The following is a 19856-nucleotide window of genomic DNA, read 5'->3' as shown; positions in this document are numbered from 1 at the left end:
CAGCTACAGGAGGTTTTTGAGAAATTATACTTCAAAATAGAGATAATATATGGATTCTTTTGTTTTTGGTAATAAATCTAATAATTTGGATTGCCCACCTTAATGCTTGCTATTCAAACCGTTTTCAGTTTTTTTTTTTTAAATAATTAGGCTCATACACCTCACAAATGAGTATATATTCTTAGAAATAACTGGACAAGTCATAATCAAACTCAATTGAACCCATAAATTGAGACAAGGATAGATAAAGTGTTACCACAAGTATATAATTGCTTAATTTAGTTATCCAGTAAAACTTTGCTATTCAAATTTACGTACACTTATTAAGAGCACAATACACCCCATGAAATCAGCTAAGAAACAACTTCCGGAGACCAGATTCTAAAAGCGTATAATAGAACAATTTAGTAACTGCAAAAGTTAAAGTAAACCTCAAGAACTGTTATTTACATACAGTGACAGAAGTATTTACATGATATTGTGGGCACATTATACATCTTACTTTGGGCTTTATTTACAAGTTCGGCATTTAAATTACTTATTCATGTTGGAACTATTTGGCCGAGTTGAAATAAACACAGCTCTCAAACCAAATTCTAGGGAATATTGCTGGGAGCAGCAGTAGCTTGGCGTCGCACCATGAACTGATTTACCAGTGCAAGTGCATTACTAGTGACTTGAGCAACACTGACGACCCTTCCCTTTACAGAGGCTTTGATTCTTCCATCCCAGAGAGGCCCAGAAAAGCCTTCAATACAGGTGTTTTCAAATGTGAGAGCAGCACTAATCCATGTCTGCACATTGCTCATGTGCCACACAAAGTCCTGAACTCTGACTTTATCCATGAGATCCAACTCCTTCATCGAACGGTGAAGCTGATTAACGGTATTCTGCATATTGTCTATACAATCTTTTACTGCTTTAAACTCTCTTGGCTTGATTCCTCGCACTTTAGGCATTCGAGAGACAAACACTGTGGTCGATTCAGCTTTGGCTAGGCTCACGGACAAGGCAGCTCGAGCAAGTTCATGCTCGTTTTGCTGGATTTTACCGGCATAGACTGAAAGCAACTGAAAACATAATACAGGATATGAAGTAGCCTTGCACGAGGTTTTAATGAAATTTGTGGCTCTTGGGGTTGAAGTGGTGACAACAAAAGACCCTCTGATATAAGTTATATACTGAAAAGAGAAGATTAGTAACAAGTAAAGGCCAAGACTTGCCATTTCCTTGGAACAGAGAGAAGAAAGATGATGGAGATGGCAATAGAAGTGTGAAGCTTTAATAGTTTCAATTCTCTCGAAGGATGCGGAAAAATTAACAATTTTATAACAATAATTTAAATTGATCGTTTCTTGAGAAAATCAGATATGGTTATATACATTACTCTTTTCTAGCATTTTGAGTATGAGTCACCCAGTAAACCTCTGTGCTGGTTCCATTCCCAACATTCATATGCCCACGTATTCTATTTCTTTACTCAAGGCTGTAAACCGCAGCAGAAACAAACCTAAATAATTAAAACTGTCTCAGAAGATAAGTATTGATGCTACTTGCAAAGCCCGGAATTTCAGAAGTCAACACATAAACAATGTCTTTTAACCAAGAGAATATCATCATATGATCTCGATTCTTTCCACTAAACAATATACAAAAGCACAAGCTATAAATAACCATGAGTACTCAGAAATATAGATGAAGCAGATGATACGATTGGACAAAGTGGATCATTTGCCAATGCTAATGAACGGTATTGAAACTATATATAAAATATATGGTTTTTATTTAAATGCAAAGGTCTCCGCCTCGTATTCCAGACTCTTTAACAATACATATCATACTTTTTTTAAGAAGACACAAAGAAAGGCCCTTCAATAATACAGATCTGATGAAGCTGAAACTTAAAATACAGATATAGACCTGTGTGAAAACAGTGTGCAGGTAAGGGCCTTAGCTTATATGATGAATCCTTGAACGTCTGGAGTTAGGAGTCTAGACTTTCATGATGACCACAGTACACTGTAAAATATATGCTCCCTTCAAACTATACAAATTTCAGATAGCATCTGGTATGATCTTTGATTGCCCATTAACTGAGCAACATAGCTCATATGTTGCAAAAGGCTGACAGATGAAAATATAAATTCTGGGATACTGATTGATATAATGCTAACGGGGGGAAGGATTCCAGATTTCCTTAAAAAAACTCTTTTATTAACCAAAGACGCAATTACATCTCAGTTTGTATTGACTTACATTGTAACAGTAAAAATTTAGTTAAAACCTGGTTATACAAAATACAATTGTGAAGATGGAAACTAAAAAGAAAACATTTTCCAAAAATACTCACTTCCTATAGCCGATGTCATAATACCGTCAATTTAGAAATTTACAGAAACTAAACTGTGATGTACTTCAACATTGCGCCACGAAGTTTTTCCATGAAATCAGCTGCTTCTTTCTGTAATGAAATGCACATCGAAAAGTACAGGGTTTAGTATGTAGCTAAAAATTTTCTGACCTATTTCTAAACTATGAGTTATTGCACATATTCAGTAGAACTTCTAGCTAAAATAAAAGCTTGCACTAGTTATTTTTCCTAATTTTACTAGCCATCTCTAAATCAGTGCAAAGAATTTCGCAGCCAACTCGTTATGTGATAAAATGGGAGACAAAGTGAAGAAGTTTTCCTGAGATATATATATTATATTCTTCGCACTATGTTCAAAGGGTCCATCCGTACTATTTTCTTATTGAAGTATAAAAATCAGGCTCTTATATAACCCTGCCCCTTGTTTGAAATTATGAGATGGACCAAGCTGTGCGAGATAAAAAAGGTCAAAGGAGCACTTGAATTCAATTTTTCTTTCACGCCCTTCATCAGTTACTCATATATTTCATGTCATAATGAAAAATAATTTACCATTACGAAGTCGGCTTTTATTTCTATCCTACAGTGATAGTTCCAACCATTTATAAGTCCACCACAAGGTAGCAAACATGTAAAATATTAGTGAATATATGATAAGGTAAACAAAATGATTCCCTTGATATTCAAGGGGAAGGCATGTTAAATTAAGCTTATTCGTCTCAGTTTACTGTGTTACTAATATCTCCAATATCAATTATCTACAGCCTAACTGGTTTCTAAAGCATGCCAGATTTATGAAGTAGTGCAGTGATACCAATGAGGATCAATATTAAGCGATCGACGGAAGGAGCCCATATAACAGATTTCCCCAAGAATAACCCCTAGCACCGTATCTACAGATTCTAATGTGTCCTTCCAAAGGCATTTATTATGACATCAACTATAACTTGAGCAGCCCAATGATTTATTTCTAGAGTTTTTCAAATTCGAATAGTTTTAATAAAAAAAATACTCATATTCCCTACCTGGTTACTTCTATGCGCACTTGCTATGTTTTCATCAAGAAGTGTCAACAGGGATTTGTTGAGCTCGTTGCGTTCAAGCATTTCAAGTAACTGCATAACAAGATACAGCTTAATTAGCATTACAAGTTTCTAGAGTGTTATTACAGTTGGAAGTAATATAAACAGAAGCACAAGTATATGCACTAACAGTCGCTTTGATATCCTTCGATGTCAATATCTTAGTTAATCTTTCTCTTGCCTTCACAATGTTAGCTTGCAACTTATCATAGGCTTCTGCAGAAACACAAGGGAACGTTATGGACTTTTTCTAATAAATTCAAATTGAAATTTGTGCTCAACTGTACAACTTAGCAAACCTATTCCTTCCAGAAGTGCCTTTTGTAGTGCTTCCAATTCAATCATTCTATCTTCCATGTCCTACACAAGTTATCATCAAAAATGCATTTGTTCAATATCTGCATCCAAATATGATATTAATTAGTATATATCAATATACAGACCTCTGTTTTCGCCACGCCAAAACGCAGCTGTCCAATTTCAAATTTTACGCGTGAGAAAAAATCTTCATCCAACCTGCAACATCGTAAATAAAGTCATTCAGAAAATAGGTCCTTTTGAGGGTCAAGAGTTTTGAGAATAAAGCATTACATAAATATAAGCACATATCTGGAGAGAAATTATAACATATATTTCTCATTACTCTCTATATATTTCTCATTACTCCTTTACAAATAATTTTTCTGTTCAGTAAAATTCCCCAACGATCATAAGAAAGAATTTAGCCACTCATCTTATCATTTGAACATAATTGTACAATACTGAACTTAAAGCAAAAATAGAAATATCGAAATAAAAACAATCAAAATCTCACCCCATTAATGTAAAGATGTTGAACAAGAAACTCACAAATAATCAAATCTAACAAGCTAATATTAGTTACAAAAGCTAGTCATCAAACTCAAACTGATAAACCACATAACATGTGCACACATTTTCTTATATAAATGACCCAAATCCCCAATATGAAAAGTTGAAAACTTCAAATAACTAAGAAAAGGAACAAATTACCGAGGTCTCAAACGAGCAATCTCGAATTCAAGTTCCTGAGCTTCAGTATCAAGAAAATACTCAATCAAACCAGCAGGAGTATCCGGAATTACACGAGTCTAACACAATCAAATCAAACAAAAACAAATACATCAACCACAACTTCAACAACCATATATTCACTTAGACAATCGAATAAAAACATTTAAAAACAAAACTTTAGAAAAATGAAGAAAATTACAGCTCTGAGATTACGAAGACGTTCTTTTTCCTCAAGAACTTGGCGCTTAAAGTCTTCTCTAGCACCAGCATCTTTCTCTAAACGTTGTTGAAACTCGCGTCTCGCAATGTGACCTGTACTTGGTGCGCCCAGCACTCCTTCTGGGTCCTTTCTTCAACAAAAACACAACAAACTCATTTAAGTGTGAAATATTTACTATACATATGAATTTGAAATAGGAGAGAGAGAGAGAGGAGGGAGGGGAGGGAGAGAGAGAGAGAGAGAGAGAGGAGTACCCATCCTATACAGCGAATTTTAGTAGAGAAGTTGGTGGGTTTAGGAAAAGATGAAGTTTTGCGGCAGGGGGTTACGCCGGTGCCGGAGAAGCTGAGAGTGAGACTGAGAGTGATGGCCATTTAATTGAGGTCCGTTAAACCACTGTCTGTTTGTTTTGATAAGTATTCTTATCTGTCTTGAAAATAATGCGTAAAGCACTTGAAGATTCAAGCGTGACGAAATTTCATAACTTCTGTTTTACAAAAATATCTATAAAGTTGTTGTTTTATTTTAGTCGACAATGTCTTTATTTTTAATTTTTATTTTTTTAATAAAAAAACCTTCTTTTATTATATAACACAGATGACAGATTTGCAGTTGAATAGAATTTTTCCTTTAGAATTTTGTTAAGGCCTTCCATTTGTATCTAATAATTTCAAAGTTGCTTAATTTCATGTCAAGTGCGTACAAGTGTTCCATTTGCTAGGGGTTTAAGGTTTAAGTTGTAACTAGGCATGCTCTGTGTATCAAGCTGCGCCTGCAACTGCAAGAGAACAACATTCATAACAAATGTGAGTCGACTCCGGATTGATGCTGCAATCAACTCTAAAGGCCAAAATGTTATACATTTAGTTCGAACAGTATCTGTGAGATGAATCATCCATGCTGCAATCAACTCTCAACATAAAAGATACACTTCATTAGCTCATGCTAGCACTTTTGCTATGCATATTTTCATGTTAAATCATGTTTCTGTTTCACCAGCTTGCTACGTGTACCTCCACCTTCCCCTTACACAGTTGCGGCTTAGAAAACATCGTAAATAGTTTTGATCCTTGGCCTAAAGTAAAGATCGTCTCCCTTTTATACAAAATGTTATCGTGTGTCTTAGCATCATCTACAACTTGATAGCTGAGTTTTTGTCTTCTTTAGCTCTCCCTAGCTCAACCCCTCAAATTAACCTAGCTGTGATGGTGAAAGCTAACAAATATATAAACCATGGTGCATAACAGTACAAGCTTATAATCTAAGTATTCTATTATCTGTACAAGTACGATTAGGCAGTCATTGATCTATAAACGTCTAAAACTTTTTATCGTACTCTTTTGAATTAAACTCCAGCTGCAAACTTTGATAATGTCTTTGGTCGGAACTTTTTAGTCTTTTGCCAAACTTCAAACGTCTAAATATGTAAATATGGCAAACTTATCTTAAGGGAAACTAAAGTGGTTCATGTAAGTTCCAATATCTACGCCGTTGTATCTCTGTTATTTTTCATAATAAGCTCAGAACAATGTAAACTATTTGAAAGGCCTCGTTTAATCTTAAGCTCAAGTCCGTTATAATTGTACAACGACATTTACAAGATCATACAACCAGCTGCTAGTTCGTCTTTAGTAGTAGACGGAGTAAACTATACGATTCAGTGTGAATCATTTACATAATCTGGACGGTCTGGTTGGTTTTTGTCAATTCTTCATGAAAGTTATCTGGACCTGGTAACTAATTAACAGGTATCAACCTAAAAAAAATAATTAAAAATTGTTATCTTGCCTGATTAGTTGAGTTCCTACAAAATGAAAGTTTAAGCCTTTCATGTATCATAAGTGTTCTTGATTTTCACATGTATCGCGAGTAAATGGCACATCACTTGTGAAAGATTACGTACTTATCTCACGTTGTTTAAGATAAAAATATCACATATGTTTCTTACAAAGGTGATTGAATTAGTATCCGATCATACAACTCAAATCTCCCATTAGTTTTAACTTCTAAGGGGACCTAAAGAGAGCCGATCACATGTAAACTAATAATATTGACAATTACAGAGGACCTGCGTTATGCATACGGTCACATAATGCAATACCTGACAAACATACACGGCTATATATACATAACGAACTCCACCACAACTGCGAAAACCCAACTCCAACAATATTTACTCCCTGCATAATCCAGATATTTGTTGAAAAATATTAATAGTTGGGGTTGGGGTTTAGCCATCATGAAGAGCTTGATTGTGATGGTAGTGATGGTAGCCATGATGGGGAATTTGGCAGTGAAAGGAAACGACGACTTTCCGGACCTTCCGCTGTGCGCTGTGAGCCTAGCGGGCTGTGTAGATTATCTCAACACGACCACAACACCTCCAGATACTTGTTGTTTGCCACTAAAAGAAGCTATAACTGATCAGCTTCCCTGTCTGTGTAGCCTCTATAATGACCCTTCCTTGATTATATCTCTTGGATTCAATATTACTCAGGTTATTGAGCTTCCTGCTAGGTGTGGCATCAACTTCAGCATCACTGAGTGCACAGGTCTGTGATTTGTGAATTATTTGGATCTTATTTCATTTTCGGACTTCATACTTCATAACTGTGTGTACAATTCTTCTGAGGATTTGTTTATTTCTCTTTTTCGATCGAGACTTTGTGACGTTAATATGTTATCATTGAGTTTTTTTTTGGTAATGGGTTAATTACAGAAAATTTATTATGCACGTAGGTAGACTCTTAACTTCTTGTAACAGAGAAAATTGAGGTATCATCAAAATACAGTTAAATATATAATTATTTTCTCCTTTCCAGGATCACCGGCTCCGATTTCTCCAATGCCCTTTCCAGGAACTCCTACAACCCCATCAGGTAATGAAATATGTTTAAATTATTACTAATGTATGTATGTATGCATTGGCTTGGTAATTTATTTATTTTGCTAAATCAGTTTACTTGGTCTTTATTTAATTTTTCTATGCAGCAACACCACCAAGTGACGCTGGCCGGAGTGCCACGGCAACATTTAGCAGCTTGTTCATATTGGCTGCAGCCATGCTCTATAGGGCATGACGTACTCCATATAGACATTCTGAGATTTATGTAGAAGCGTCTGAGTAATGGGAGCGGAACTAAATAGCCATAACTTCTATAGTTCTATGTTCCAAATGTTGGCTATGGTTGTATCATTAATAGGTGTGAGATAATATTTAGTATTATGTGTTGGGAGTGTAATTCATGTTACACATGTATCTCTCTGTAAAACTATCCCTGCAATAAATTTTTTGATGGAAAACTAAGTTTCTGTCAATGGTACAGGTTTACAGGAATGTGCATAGTAAACTGTAATTGTGCAAAAAATGACATATTGACATAGATAATTGGCCCATTTAGTGACATAAACGATTGTACTAATTTGATGAGAGTGATGAATCTTATCACATATACAAGTCAATAAAATTGGACTCTTGTCTTGTGCAATAGACATAAACTGATAACTCTTGTAGTTGTCGAGGCAAAGACACGAGTTTCCAAGCCTTTGATAGTGTTTTTCATATCATAATTTATAAACTAACGGGACACATCCTAGTGAATTCAACTACTTCACAATTAGCATGGATTACAAGTTGTTATATACATACCGGTATGGTAAGGGGTAAGTGTTAAATATATGATCATATTGGGGCATTCCTCTAACACCTTAAGGTTTTAGATGAGCTGGTTACTCAACATGGTATTAGAGCTTAGGCTGGCGGGAGAATTAAGGTTCGATTCCTAGCCACCCCCCAGTGTTTTATCTATCTGCTTCATATACCTTCTCAAATCTCAGTGTTTTATCTATCTGCTTCATATACCTTCTCAAATCTCAGTAACTCTTTCTTCAAAAAAAAGAAAAATAAGAAAAAAGAAGGGGGATCTCTCAAAGTTCTCATTTCTTCTTGCAAAATATTCATTAAACATCTTAACCTCTAATATTCATTTAAGTCAGTCATGTCTACAGGACGTATTACATACCAAGATATGTTAGATCCGTTGTTTGTTCATCCTTCAGACAACGCTAACTCAATTCAAGTGGATAAGCTGCAAGGATCTTCTGATTACAGAGCATGGCGTAGATCGATGGAAATCAACAGATGTCATGGCTATGTATAGCAAGACAAATAATTCTAGACCATGCACAGTCTGCAAAGGGAAATGCCACACTGTAGAAAGATGTTGGACAGTAGTTGGTTTTCCGAAATGGCACTCTAGATACAATCCTTCTGAACCAAACAAGCCCAGACTACCACAACAAAACTCTACACCTAGATGGTCAAAATTCAACGCACCAAAACTGGCAGCAACAGCTCGAGTTCAATTGCCTGATTCTGGAACAAGTGGATTACTCTTTTCACAACAACAATTGGAGCAACTTGCTCAACTGATGCAACAAGGACCTGTAAAAAACTCAGATTCTGATGAAGAGCTGGATGTGCACTTCTCTGGTATGATTTCTGGACACCTCTCTAATAATTCTCTTGATTGGATTATAGATTCAGGGGCGTCTAATCACATGACCCCCTGTTTGAGCTTACTTTCAAATACCTCATCTTTTGCACAATCACATAGCATAAATTTACCTACCGAAGATTCTGTGGTTATTTCTCATACTGGAAGTGTTGTTGTTATGCCTGGTATTACATTAAAGAATGTCCTCTGCGTCCCAACCTTCAAACACAACTTACTTTCAGTTCAAAAACTTGTTCAAGACAATAATTGCGAAGTTAATTTTTCACCTACACAGTGCATTATCACAGATAAAACCTCCAAACAAGTCATAGGTATTGCCAATGTGAGTAATGGACTTTATGTTTTAAACTCCAATTCTGTTGCATCTTCAAACTCAGTAATGCTTTCAGACCCAGAGTCATTGTGGCATCATAGGCTTGGTCACACGCCTCTACCTAAACTCTTCAAAATTCCATATCTTAAACCATTATTGAAAAATACTGCTCACACGTGTCTCACCTGTCCAATGGCCAAAATGACAAAGCTTCCATTTCAATCAAGTGAATCTATAGCCCCTAAAAAATTCGATCTAGTGCACATGGATATTTGGGGGCCATATAAGGTCTCATACCAGTCAAAATACAGATTTTTCCTTACCTTAGTTGATGACCATACTAGATATTGTTGGGTTTATCTATTGAAGCAGAAATCAGACTCTTTGGCAACACTTGAGTCGTTTCTTAATTATGTCAAGAATCAGTTTGAAAGGAGGATTAAAGTGATACGATCTGATAATGCATTGGAGTTCAGTAGCACTGCTTGTAACTTATTCTTCTCCAATCATGGGATCCTGCACCAAACTACATGTGTGTACCGTCCTCAACAAAATGCCAGAGCTGAAAGAAAACATCGAAATATTCTTGAACTTGCTCGAAGCTTAAGGTTTCAGTCTAATCTTCCTTTACATTTATGGGGTGACTGCGTTTTAACAGCAGTACACATTCTAAACAGAATTCCTACAACTGTTCTTCAGTTCAAAACACCCTATGAGATACTCTTTAAAGAATTGCCAACATATGAACATTTTCGAATCTTTGGCTGTTTGGCGTTTGCTCTCAACCCAAGTTCTTCACAAGATAAATTCCAGCACAGGGGGTACCTTATCTGTTTCTGGGATATCCACCGTTAACCAAAGGATACAAATTGTTGAACCTACAAACACACCAAAATAAACTAAAACCTGTAGCTTGCGAGCTACACAATAAAAGACACAAAAGCTGTAGCTTGTGAGCTACACAATAAACACCGACAGTTTCTGTCTTCGTTTACATTTCCTAGCTCAACCCTCAGATTAACCTACATCAGTCTGTGATGGTGAAAGCTAACAACAAACTAAAACCTTGATGTTTAACAGCAAAGTAATGTTATTGATGTACTCAATATGCTGTATAAGTAATCTTTGATCCATCAACGTCTTAAACCTTTTATTCTACTCTTTTGTACCAAACTCCAGTAGTAAACTTTGACAATGCCTTCGTCATCTGTTCCTTTCGTTTATGTGCCAAGCTTCAATTTTTTTCTTAAATGTCTTAAACCTTTTACATACATAAGAAACCCAAACTTTAGTCGTTTATAACTTCCAGATCACAGTTGTACACTGTGTTATCTATTGTAATAAATAACAATGTAAGCTAGTTAAAAAAAGCCTTGTCTTAATCTCAAACTCGGGAGTTAATAACAATATATAAAAGATCATACAACCAGCTGCAGCTGTTAGTTTGTCTGTAATTGTCGACGGAGTGTACTATATGATCCAGTTTTTAATATATATTTTTTTCTGGTTGATATACTTGTGTAAATCATGTAAATAATCTTGACGGCCTGATTGGTTCTTGTCAATTCCTTGCATAAATATATGAGCCTGATAAGTAACACATGTCGACAAAAACAAACAAATTAAAATTGTTATCTCACCTGAATATTTAACTGAGTTTGTACAATTACATGAATGCCAGAAATTGTTCAGATGACTGTCCAGACCAGAAAACATATATAATTCAGAGCCACCATCATTCATCAATATCTTATACATAATATTGACAATTATATAGGACCTGCTTTATGCTTACGGTCGCATAAACACAGGCATACATGACAAACATACTGCATGTATAAAATGAACTCTACCACACTTTCAAAACCCAACTCCAAAAATTATTACCCCGGGCACAAAAGTAGTCGCCAAATTTATTAAAAATTGGAGTGCAGGTTTAGCCAGGATGAAGAGCTTGATTGTGGCGGTAATGGTGGTAACCATGATGGTAAATTTGGCGGTGGAAGGACAATACATTCCAGAGTGCGTTGTGAACCTGGTGGGTTGCGCAGATTATCTCAATACGACGACAACACCTCCAGCTACTTGTTGTGTACCCCTAAAAGAAGCTGTAACTGATCAGCTTCCGTGTCTGTGTAACATCTATAATGACCCCGTTTTGCTCAAATCTTTTGGAATCAATGTTACACAGGCTATTGAGCTTCCTGCTCGGTGTAGCATCAACTTCAGTATCAGTGAATGCACAGGTCTGCGATTTGTGAATTATTCGGAATTTGTTTCATATTTGGACACAAAAAAGTGGTATTACCAATATAAAATAAAACAAATATAATTTTTTTTTCTTCCCAGGATCACCTGCTCCGAATTCTCCAATTCCACAACCAGGTAACCAATGTATTTTTAAAAAATGTCAGATTTAATTATGTATCTTGTTATCTGGATTAGCAGCATTTGATATAGATTACACAGTTCATTTGCTTCTATAAGCTGGTTTAGACACTGAGAATTAAGTACCACTAGACCCTCCCATTATACCAGCATATATATGACATATACTGCTTATTAAAATTCCATTGTTGTTTTTGTGCAAAGTTCCTTGTAAATAGGAATATAGGATTATGTTTTTCTATTAGTCATTTGTTACATCTTTTATACTAAAAATTAAAAAGGGCAGAGGTTCAAAACTACCAACATGAAGAAGTAGAAGGAGTACTTGAATTGTAATGCAGCCGAGTGTATTTAATCTTTTTTCCTTTCCAGGATCAACAACTCCGAGTTATCTGACAGCTCCGAATTCAGAACCGACAACTGGGAATTCTCGGACAACACTATCAGGTAATTGTTTATGTTTAAACTACTACTACTAATGTACTACTATCAGGTAATCGTTTATGTTTAAGCATCAACAGAATTTGGGAAATTTCCTGTGTCACTTTCACTCTTATTTTGGATGTTATGTATACAGTATTGTGCCTGCAGCCTGCCTAGACAGTTTAATTTGTGCCAGATCTCATTACAAATACATGATGATCAGTACATAAGTTTCATGCATGAACTATTTTATTAAGCCCCCTAACAGTAGAGCTGGTCATGTATCTCTTTACTCGTTAAAAGTCAGAACAGGAAGCATCAAATTGTCCAGCCGTTCAAGTAGCATTATAATTCGGCAGTTAAATTGTCTTTACAGATCGATCTTGATTACGAATTTGTTTCAATTTTGGTTTGCTATGCAGCACCACAACCATCAAGCGACAGTGGCCGGGTTGCTACTGCTACAATTAGGGGCTTGTTCATTTTGGCTGCTGCCATTCTCTATTAAGGGTGACTTTCCATGTACACATCTTTGAGATTATTAATGCAGAGCCATTTGAGTACTGCAAGATATGGACATCTGTGTAATGTTGTCTATTGCTGTATCATTATAGGTGTAAGCCTACAATTTAGTGTCACGTGTTCTTAGTGTAATCTATGTTACACATGTACCTGTCCGGGAAAACCTTATCTGCAAATAAATTTCTGGATGTGAAGATTTAGTTCGGTTAGTGCTACCACACTTCACAGGACTCCGCATAGTGTACTCGAGCAAAAAAAAATGACATTAAAAGCATTGTAATAGTCCAAAAAACTCTGTGAATTCTATCAGTGTGATGAATCCGAGACATACAACTCATTTAAATGGACCTCCTGTCTTGTGCAATGGACATAAACTGATAACTGTAGTTTTTCAGGTAAAAAATACAACTAAACAAGCCTTCTATGGTGTTTTTCATGTCATAAACTAACGATACAGATCCGTGTACATTTCATATATTTGGCATGCAGTACGATAGACTGCTTAAGCCAATACTTGGCATTCTTAAATTTTGTAGGAAAATAATAATTATCCATCCCTGGCTCCATGACAGATTCAAGGCCATATTCAGTGTCCGTTTAGAAAATTTTAAAATAAGTAACTTATGACTTAAATCGAATAAGTGACCGTGTTTGTATAATTTAACTTATAAGTCAATTTTTTTTATTTAAATGAATTAAAATAAATAATTTTTAAATATAATTATCTTAATTTATATAATCTAAGTTTGATTAACATTTTAAAAATATATTTTAAAACTAATATTGATAAAAAAAATGAAAAATAAAAAATAAGTTAAAAAAAAGTACGTGTTACTAACATTCAACATTCAACTTATAAGTTTATAAGTTCACTTTATAAATTTGGTCGACAAACACTCTTTAATAACTTATTACGGGCTTATAAGCCCATAAATTGGCTTATAAAATTTGCCAAACAGGAGACCAATGCTCTTTATGTTAACTTACTATGCTCAATAATGCGAGCACCCACAAAGTAAGTTTTCGGGTATTTTTTTAGCTATTGTATTATGTATTTTAAAATTATTAATATCTTTTCATTAAAAATATTTAAATTTCCAAGTCAAGAACTTGAATCGTAAGGCAAATATGCGCATAAATGTTTTTATTTATCAAAATTAATGTTATAGAATTTTTTACTAAAAAAAATAAAACCAATAAATATTTATATATTTATCATTTTTAAATCACTTATTAATTTTAAATCATAATTTACTTATTTTAAGATTTCCCGATCGGGCACCGGATAAACATTTAAATTCTTATCCAAACAAGCCAGTAATGAATTGATTTTGGAAGCTACCGGAAGCATCCAGTCAGCCTACTCAACTCGAGCCCCCTGTTTTATTTTTCTTTTTGTTTTGGAATTAAAACCACTCTTGTTTCTCACTTTACATCTTCTGTATCTATCTATCTATCTATTATTCTAAAACCCTAGTAGCCATGGACGCCAAAAAGCTCAGCGAATTGAAGCAGTTTATCGAACAATGCAAATCTAATCCCTCTATTCTCAGCGATCCTTCTCTCTCCTTCTTCAGAGATTATCTCGAAAGGTACTTTTTCATTTTTTCAATTTTTATTTTTTAGGGTTTTAAAATTGTGATTTTGAAATTTTGGAGATTATTGATTGTTGTGTTCTCGATTTGCGTGTCAGTGTTGGTTGTAAGCTTCCTCAGTCTGCTTACAAATCTGGAGATCACAAATCGGTAATTATTTTCTCTGTTTTTACATGTATTTATGTGTATATGTGATGTTAGATTGATGATTAGTTGATATAGATGCGAGTTAATGATATTTGAAGTGTTTATTAAGTTTATTTTGTTGAGTGTGTTGTGTTTGATGTGTGATTTGTTGGTGTTTGAAGGCGTATGAGGTGGATGATAGTGATGAGGATGAAATGGATGAAGTGAAGGAGACTGGAGAGCCTCAGCAGGATTATGAAGAAGAGGAGGAGATTGTTGAATCTGATGTTGAGCTCGAAGGAGAGACTGTTGAGCCTGATAATGATCCTCAGCAGAAGGTATATGTTGTTGATCTACATTGTGTTTTTTCGTGTGTTTGGTTTTCTGAATTTGTGTTGGATTTTGAGATTGAGGTCTATGTTGTGGTAGATGGGAGATTCGTCTGTTGAGGTTAGTGAGGAGAACATGGATGAGGCTCAAGAGGCCAAGGGAAAGGCTATGGGAGCGATATCTGAAGGTATATCTTTCATAATTTTTTCGTGTGTTTGGTTTTCTGAATTTTATGAAGGTATATTAGATTCTGTGTGAAGGAAAAGTTATAATGGCTGACCTGTATAATTTTTGTTGTTGCTTGTTACCGGAAAATAATCTAAAATTGTTGTAGACTGTTATTGATATTGTTGTGGTATTGTTTGATAATTGATTATGTAAAGCTTTGTTATATAGCTGCTTGAAATGATGCAAAGGATGGTGTTACTTAATTGTTTTAACTGAAGTCCCAAATGCAAGTCAGCAATTTAGATCTTATGCTTGGATCGGATGATTTGTATATGCTCTTTATTCTTAGTTATTTTATCGTGAAGTTGTAATGCCATTGTATTATGATCCACGTGTCTGATTTAGTGTTGTATTGATCAGGCAACTTTGAGGAAGCAATTGAGCACCTCACGCAAGCTATCTTGCTCAACCCTACGTCAGCTATAATGTACGCCACTAGAGGTATATGTCTGGCTAAAGTTTCCTTTTATGACATTTATGGTCATGTCAGATGTGTCGGTTTATCATTTCCCCGTGTTCTCTTTTCTTTCAGCCACCGTGTACATCAAGATGAAGAAGCCGAATGCTGCTATTCGAGATGCCAATGCTGCTCTAGAGGTAGTGTATAGTTTTATTCACGTGTTTACCAGAGTAGTTCTCAGATTATGAAAATATTATTAAAATGATATTCTGTAAAATAGCAGTATTAATTTCAATTGTTATGTTATTAATATTTTTAAAATATCTTTCTTGATCTGTTTTCTACCGCTTTATCGCACTTGGTACTTTATGCATACTTCTAGTACTTTATGCATTTGTGTGTACTTCGTTTCTTCACCTGTATCTGTTCAACTGTTTTGCAATAAATATTCATTAATGGCCTTTCATGTTCAAAAATTTTGTACAAGTAGAGGTGTTAATTATCTGAGGATTGTGCGGATTGTCAACTGATGCAGATTAATCCTGATTCTGCGAAAGGCCACAAATCCCGAGGAATGGCACGGGCAATGCTTGGCCAGTGGGAAGAGGCTGCCAAAGATCTTCATGTAGCTTCAAACATAGACTATGACGAGGAGATAAGTTCTGTACTCAAGAAGGTTGGCTCAGGAAACTAATAAATTTATGTATTTTATAACATTATTTTGTTTCTGTTTTATAAGGTTGGCTATCCACATGCGGTGTCAACAGGTTAATAATAATTAATAGTTACTTGTAACTTTCTGGATACTCGTAGGTCATGTTATTATGTTCCTGGGTATATATTATAATATAAACCCTACTAAGCTTTGTGTGTCGTACATCTACTCTGGTCTAGGTGGAACCCAATGCTCACAAAATTGAGGAGCACCGAAGGAAATATGACAGGTTGCGGAAGGAGAGGGAGGACAGAAAAGCTGAACGCGAAAGGCAGCGTCGTAAAGCTGAAGCTCAGGTGAACAATTGTTACCATTGACTTAAATGTCAACTTTCATAGTTTTATACTTCTATCACTCAAGTGGCTAACAAATTGAATGTAATCCTTTGGCAGGCTGCCTATGAGAAGGCTAAGAAGCAAGAGAAGGCATCGTCAAGTAGAGGACCTGGAGGAATGCCTGGTGGAATGCCCTTTCCCGGTGGCATGCCCGGAGGCTTTCCCGGTGGCATGCCGGGAGGCTTTCCCGGTGGCATGCCAGGAGGCTTTCCCGGTGGCATGCCAGGAGGCTTTCCTGGTGGTGGCATGCCAGGAGGCTTTGGTGGCATGCCTGGAGCTGGAGGTATGCCAGGTGGCATGCCTGCAGGTGGTGGTATGCCTGGAGCTGGTGGCATGCCTGGTAACATGGATTACAGCAAAATATTAAATGTAAGTTGATAATAATTTTTTTTGCTAGTCACGCACTGTTATATCTTCTAAAATGTTGTGACATATAACTATTTTAAAAAATATATATAACATAATTGTTTAATTATCTGAAAAGATACAGTATTATTGTAGAATGCTCTGTGGTCATTTTATTTTGCTTTCCTCTTACGTATCTGAATTTAATTATTCAACCAGGATCCCGAGTTGATGGCGGCATTTAAGGATCCAGAAATCATGGCTGCTCTTCAAGATGGTATGCCACACTGTTTTCTTGTTTATTAGACCTGCATCAAGACAATATCAAGTTAAAAAGGCATATGAGTAATATGTTACATTTGTATGGTAATACGAAAATCTTTCACTTAATCTTTAATATTTTGGGTGTGTAAAGTGTCAAACATATGAGCGGTAAAAAGTCCTGCAGTACGATATTTATGTTAATTTTTATGTTCCTCTAGTGAAAAATTAATGTCAATGTTTTAGTGTTAATTAAATCAGCTGGGTTTGGAACATTTCTGGTTTATCTTTTCTTTCAATGTAAATTAAGTATTTATTTAATTGCATTTGTCATTCGATGTCTATGTTGCACATGATGTAACTTATTTTGTGATGCTCTGATGTGTATTTATGTAAATTATGTGGTCAGTTGTTGCAACTTGCTCTAAATATTTCATACCGTGCAGTGATGAAAGATCCAGCAAATCTTTCAAAGCATCAGTCGAACCCTAAGGTGGCTCCCATAATTGCGAAAATGATGAGCAAATTTGCTGGCCCAAAATGAGACTATGGATTCCACCATTGTTAACCTTGAACGTTTTTAACCTTGTTTTTAGAAAGTTAAATTGGGTTGTAATGAATTTGGTTATATTCAAGTTTGTAATGAATTTGGTTATATTCAAGGTGGATATCTTTTGTAACTTCTAAAGTTGATTGAACAAGTTACTCAGTGTTACAGAGCTTTTGCTGTATAATAGAATGTCATGTTGTACTTGGATATCATAGGTTTATTCGTGGAGAATTTTTTGCATTAATATTACATCTCCTCTGGGCTTTCCATGGAAAACAAGCAGAGGGAACCTTTTGCTGTGGAAGTCGGTCAAAGTAAATAGCTCTGCTATTTATTTCTGAATATGAAAACATAACATATTTCTTATTCCAAGATTTTTTTTATTTGTGCATGTGTATTTTTATTTCAACTTGCGAGGTATTAGGTCTTTCCCTATTCAAGATTTTTTAACCTTGGTAATCACTCCTTAATCACAAAATTGAAGGAAAGTGTGGGGATGCTGTGAGGATGATGATTGGCCTGTATTTTACTTGGAGCTTTTTCTCGTTTGGATACTGAGATTTCCCTTGATGGAGAGACGTGAGATTTCCCTGTTCCTAGCTCATTTTCTTTCTATTTGTTCCGTTTTGGATTCGGGGGATAACTGTTATTTAATGTAACTCAATATTTCATTGATTCATAAATGAGAATGTTGTGTTCCCTGTGAATTAAACTACTTCAAGTGAAGCTAGTCTGGCTTCTAATTCTACAGAGTATTACTTTAAAAGGGGAACAAAATATGGAGTTGGAACTCAGGAGACTACGGTGTCTGTTTCCAAACCTTATGACTGTTCTACTGTTTTTTACTTCCAAAGACTACTTGCCGGGAAAGATGGTCGGATGTACAATGGTAAGATTCCACTAACTGTACTTAACGTTCTCGCCCTTTGACGATTCAGGGGTGTATGATCGTGGAAATTTATGGGACTAAATCAATTTATATGGACTATTTAATGTGCTTTTGCACACAACTACTTTTTGCTTAAAAATAACTAAAATTGTTTTGTAAAATTATAAAGCTGATTTTCTTTAATCCAAAAAGCTGTTGTATTTTTGGAAAAAGTTGATTTTGCTGTTATAATGAAATAGTAATATGATTTTTGCAATAACACTTTTTTCAAGTAGTGCACCAATTTTTAATAATAATTCCAAACAGATTCTATAAATTATAAATATTATTAAAAAAAATATTTCTGAGTATGATTTTTATATTCTTGTTTTCAAAAATAAGACTGCAACCTTTATAAATGCAACTTTATTTCAAAAATCATTTTTCAGATCCGTAACTTTGCAACCTCAACTATAACTTTATTTCGAAAAATATTCAAATTAATTCTTACAGTCTGCAACATTAACAACCATATACACAAGAAAATCAACCAAAAAAATGGAACCTATGTTTACAAAGATTTACAAAAAATTGATAAAATTGCATATACTATTTCCGACTCAAATGCAACTTTACTTCAAAAAATTTTAAAAATTATTTTTTCGATTTGCAATCTTGTAACTCAGATACAACTTTGCTTAAAAAAAAAATTCAAAACTAATTCTTCTGATCTGCAACCCAACAACCACTCTATTTCAACAAAATTAACCAAAAACTAAGTAATAAGTGACTTCGACCATATCTATGCAATCGATGGTATACTCACCACTTATTCTTCTCTTTTATCGTAATTAAGCGCGTTAACAATCCGCAATCATTAACTCGGTGAATTATTGTACGTTGTTGTTATCATGATTGGTTTTATGTATAAATATTTTTTATGTATGTATTCATATGAAAAAGTCATGACCGTTGGAAGGCATGCGAGGCGGCCGGATGGGCTTGCACTCACAGGATCAAAAAAAGCAAACGTTGGAAAATTCCTAGCCTCAAAATGCGATCATAAATTTTGGGTTAGTTGTTATGCCCGCTTTCGATCATGAGCCCTAAACAATTTTCAATGGGTGTATTGAAGAATTGGGCCAGCACATACGAGCTGGGCTTCCACATGTGAGTTAGGCTCGCGGATTGATGTGTGAGCTGGGCTCGCGACGTGCGAGCTGGGCATAGAGATT

At 35.2% G+C, this 19856-nt stretch overlaps 5 protein-coding genes across 5 annotated transcripts; 3 read left to right on the top strand and 2 right to left on the bottom strand.

The window, feature by feature from the left end:
- Positions 1–440: 440 nt before the first annotated feature.
- Positions 441–2090, bottom strand: LOC141668226 (21 kDa protein). The gene has a single exon (XM_074475003.1). The coding sequence runs from the start codon at positions 1224–1226 to the stop codon at positions 597–599; it is 630 nt and encodes a 209-aa protein (XP_074331104.1). The 5' UTR covers positions 1227–2090; the 3' UTR covers positions 441–596.
- Positions 2091–2192: 102 nt separating this feature from the next.
- Positions 2193–5186, bottom strand: LOC141668225 (uncharacterized). The gene is made up of 8 exons (XM_074475002.1): positions 4960–5186; positions 4685–4831; positions 4465–4562; positions 3897–3969; positions 3753–3813; positions 3584–3669; positions 3397–3486; positions 2193–2461 (listed from the first exon to the last, which is right to left on the bottom strand). The coding sequence occupies exons 1-8, from the start codon at positions 5077–5079 to the stop codon at positions 2399–2401; spliced, it is 738 nt and encodes a 245-aa protein (XP_074331103.1). The 5' UTR covers positions 5080–5186; the 3' UTR covers positions 2193–2398.
- Positions 5187–6775: 1589 nt separating this feature from the next.
- LOC141668040 (non-specific lipid transfer protein GPI-anchored 7-like) lies at positions 6776–8007 on the top strand. Its single transcript, XM_074474723.1, has 3 exons — positions 6776–7257; positions 7528–7584; positions 7697–8007. Exons 1-3 carry the CDS (start codon positions 6945–6947, stop codon positions 7783–7785), a joined length of 459 nt encoding a protein of 152 aa, XP_074330824.1. The 5' UTR covers positions 6776–6944; the 3' UTR covers positions 7786–8007.
- Positions 8008–8528: 521 nt separating this feature from the next.
- On the top strand, positions 8529–13177 carry LOC141668299 (uncharacterized). The gene is made up of 5 exons (XM_074475116.1): positions 8529–9197; positions 11470–11781; positions 11885–11920; positions 12296–12370; positions 12769–13177. Exons 1-5 carry the CDS (start codon positions 8852–8854, stop codon positions 12852–12854), a joined length of 855 nt encoding a protein of 284 aa, XP_074331217.1. The 5' UTR covers positions 8529–8851; the 3' UTR covers positions 12855–13177.
- Positions 13178–14222: 1045 nt separating this feature from the next.
- LOC141666652 (FAM10 family protein At4g22670) lies at positions 14223–17960 on the top strand. The gene is made up of 11 exons (XM_074472771.1): positions 14223–14460; positions 14562–14613; positions 14772–14927; positions 15019–15106; positions 15508–15588; positions 15680–15744; positions 16083–16223; positions 16442–16558; positions 16655–16966; positions 17162–17219; positions 17650–17960. Exons 1-11 carry the CDS (start codon positions 14351–14353, stop codon positions 17745–17747), a joined length of 1278 nt encoding a protein of 425 aa, XP_074328872.1. The 5' UTR covers positions 14223–14350; the 3' UTR covers positions 17748–17960.
- Positions 17961–19856: the final 1896 nt, after the last annotated feature.

This window comes from Apium graveolens, chromosome 6 (genome assembly GCF_009905375.1).
Source record: "Apium graveolens cultivar Ventura chromosome 6, ASM990537v1, whole genome shotgun sequence".
Classification (NCBI taxonomy): Eukaryota; Viridiplantae; Streptophyta; class Magnoliopsida; order Apiales; family Apiaceae; genus Apium; species Apium graveolens.
Note: the sequence above shows the minus strand (reverse complement) of the source record. Positions and strands in the feature narration are given on the sequence as shown.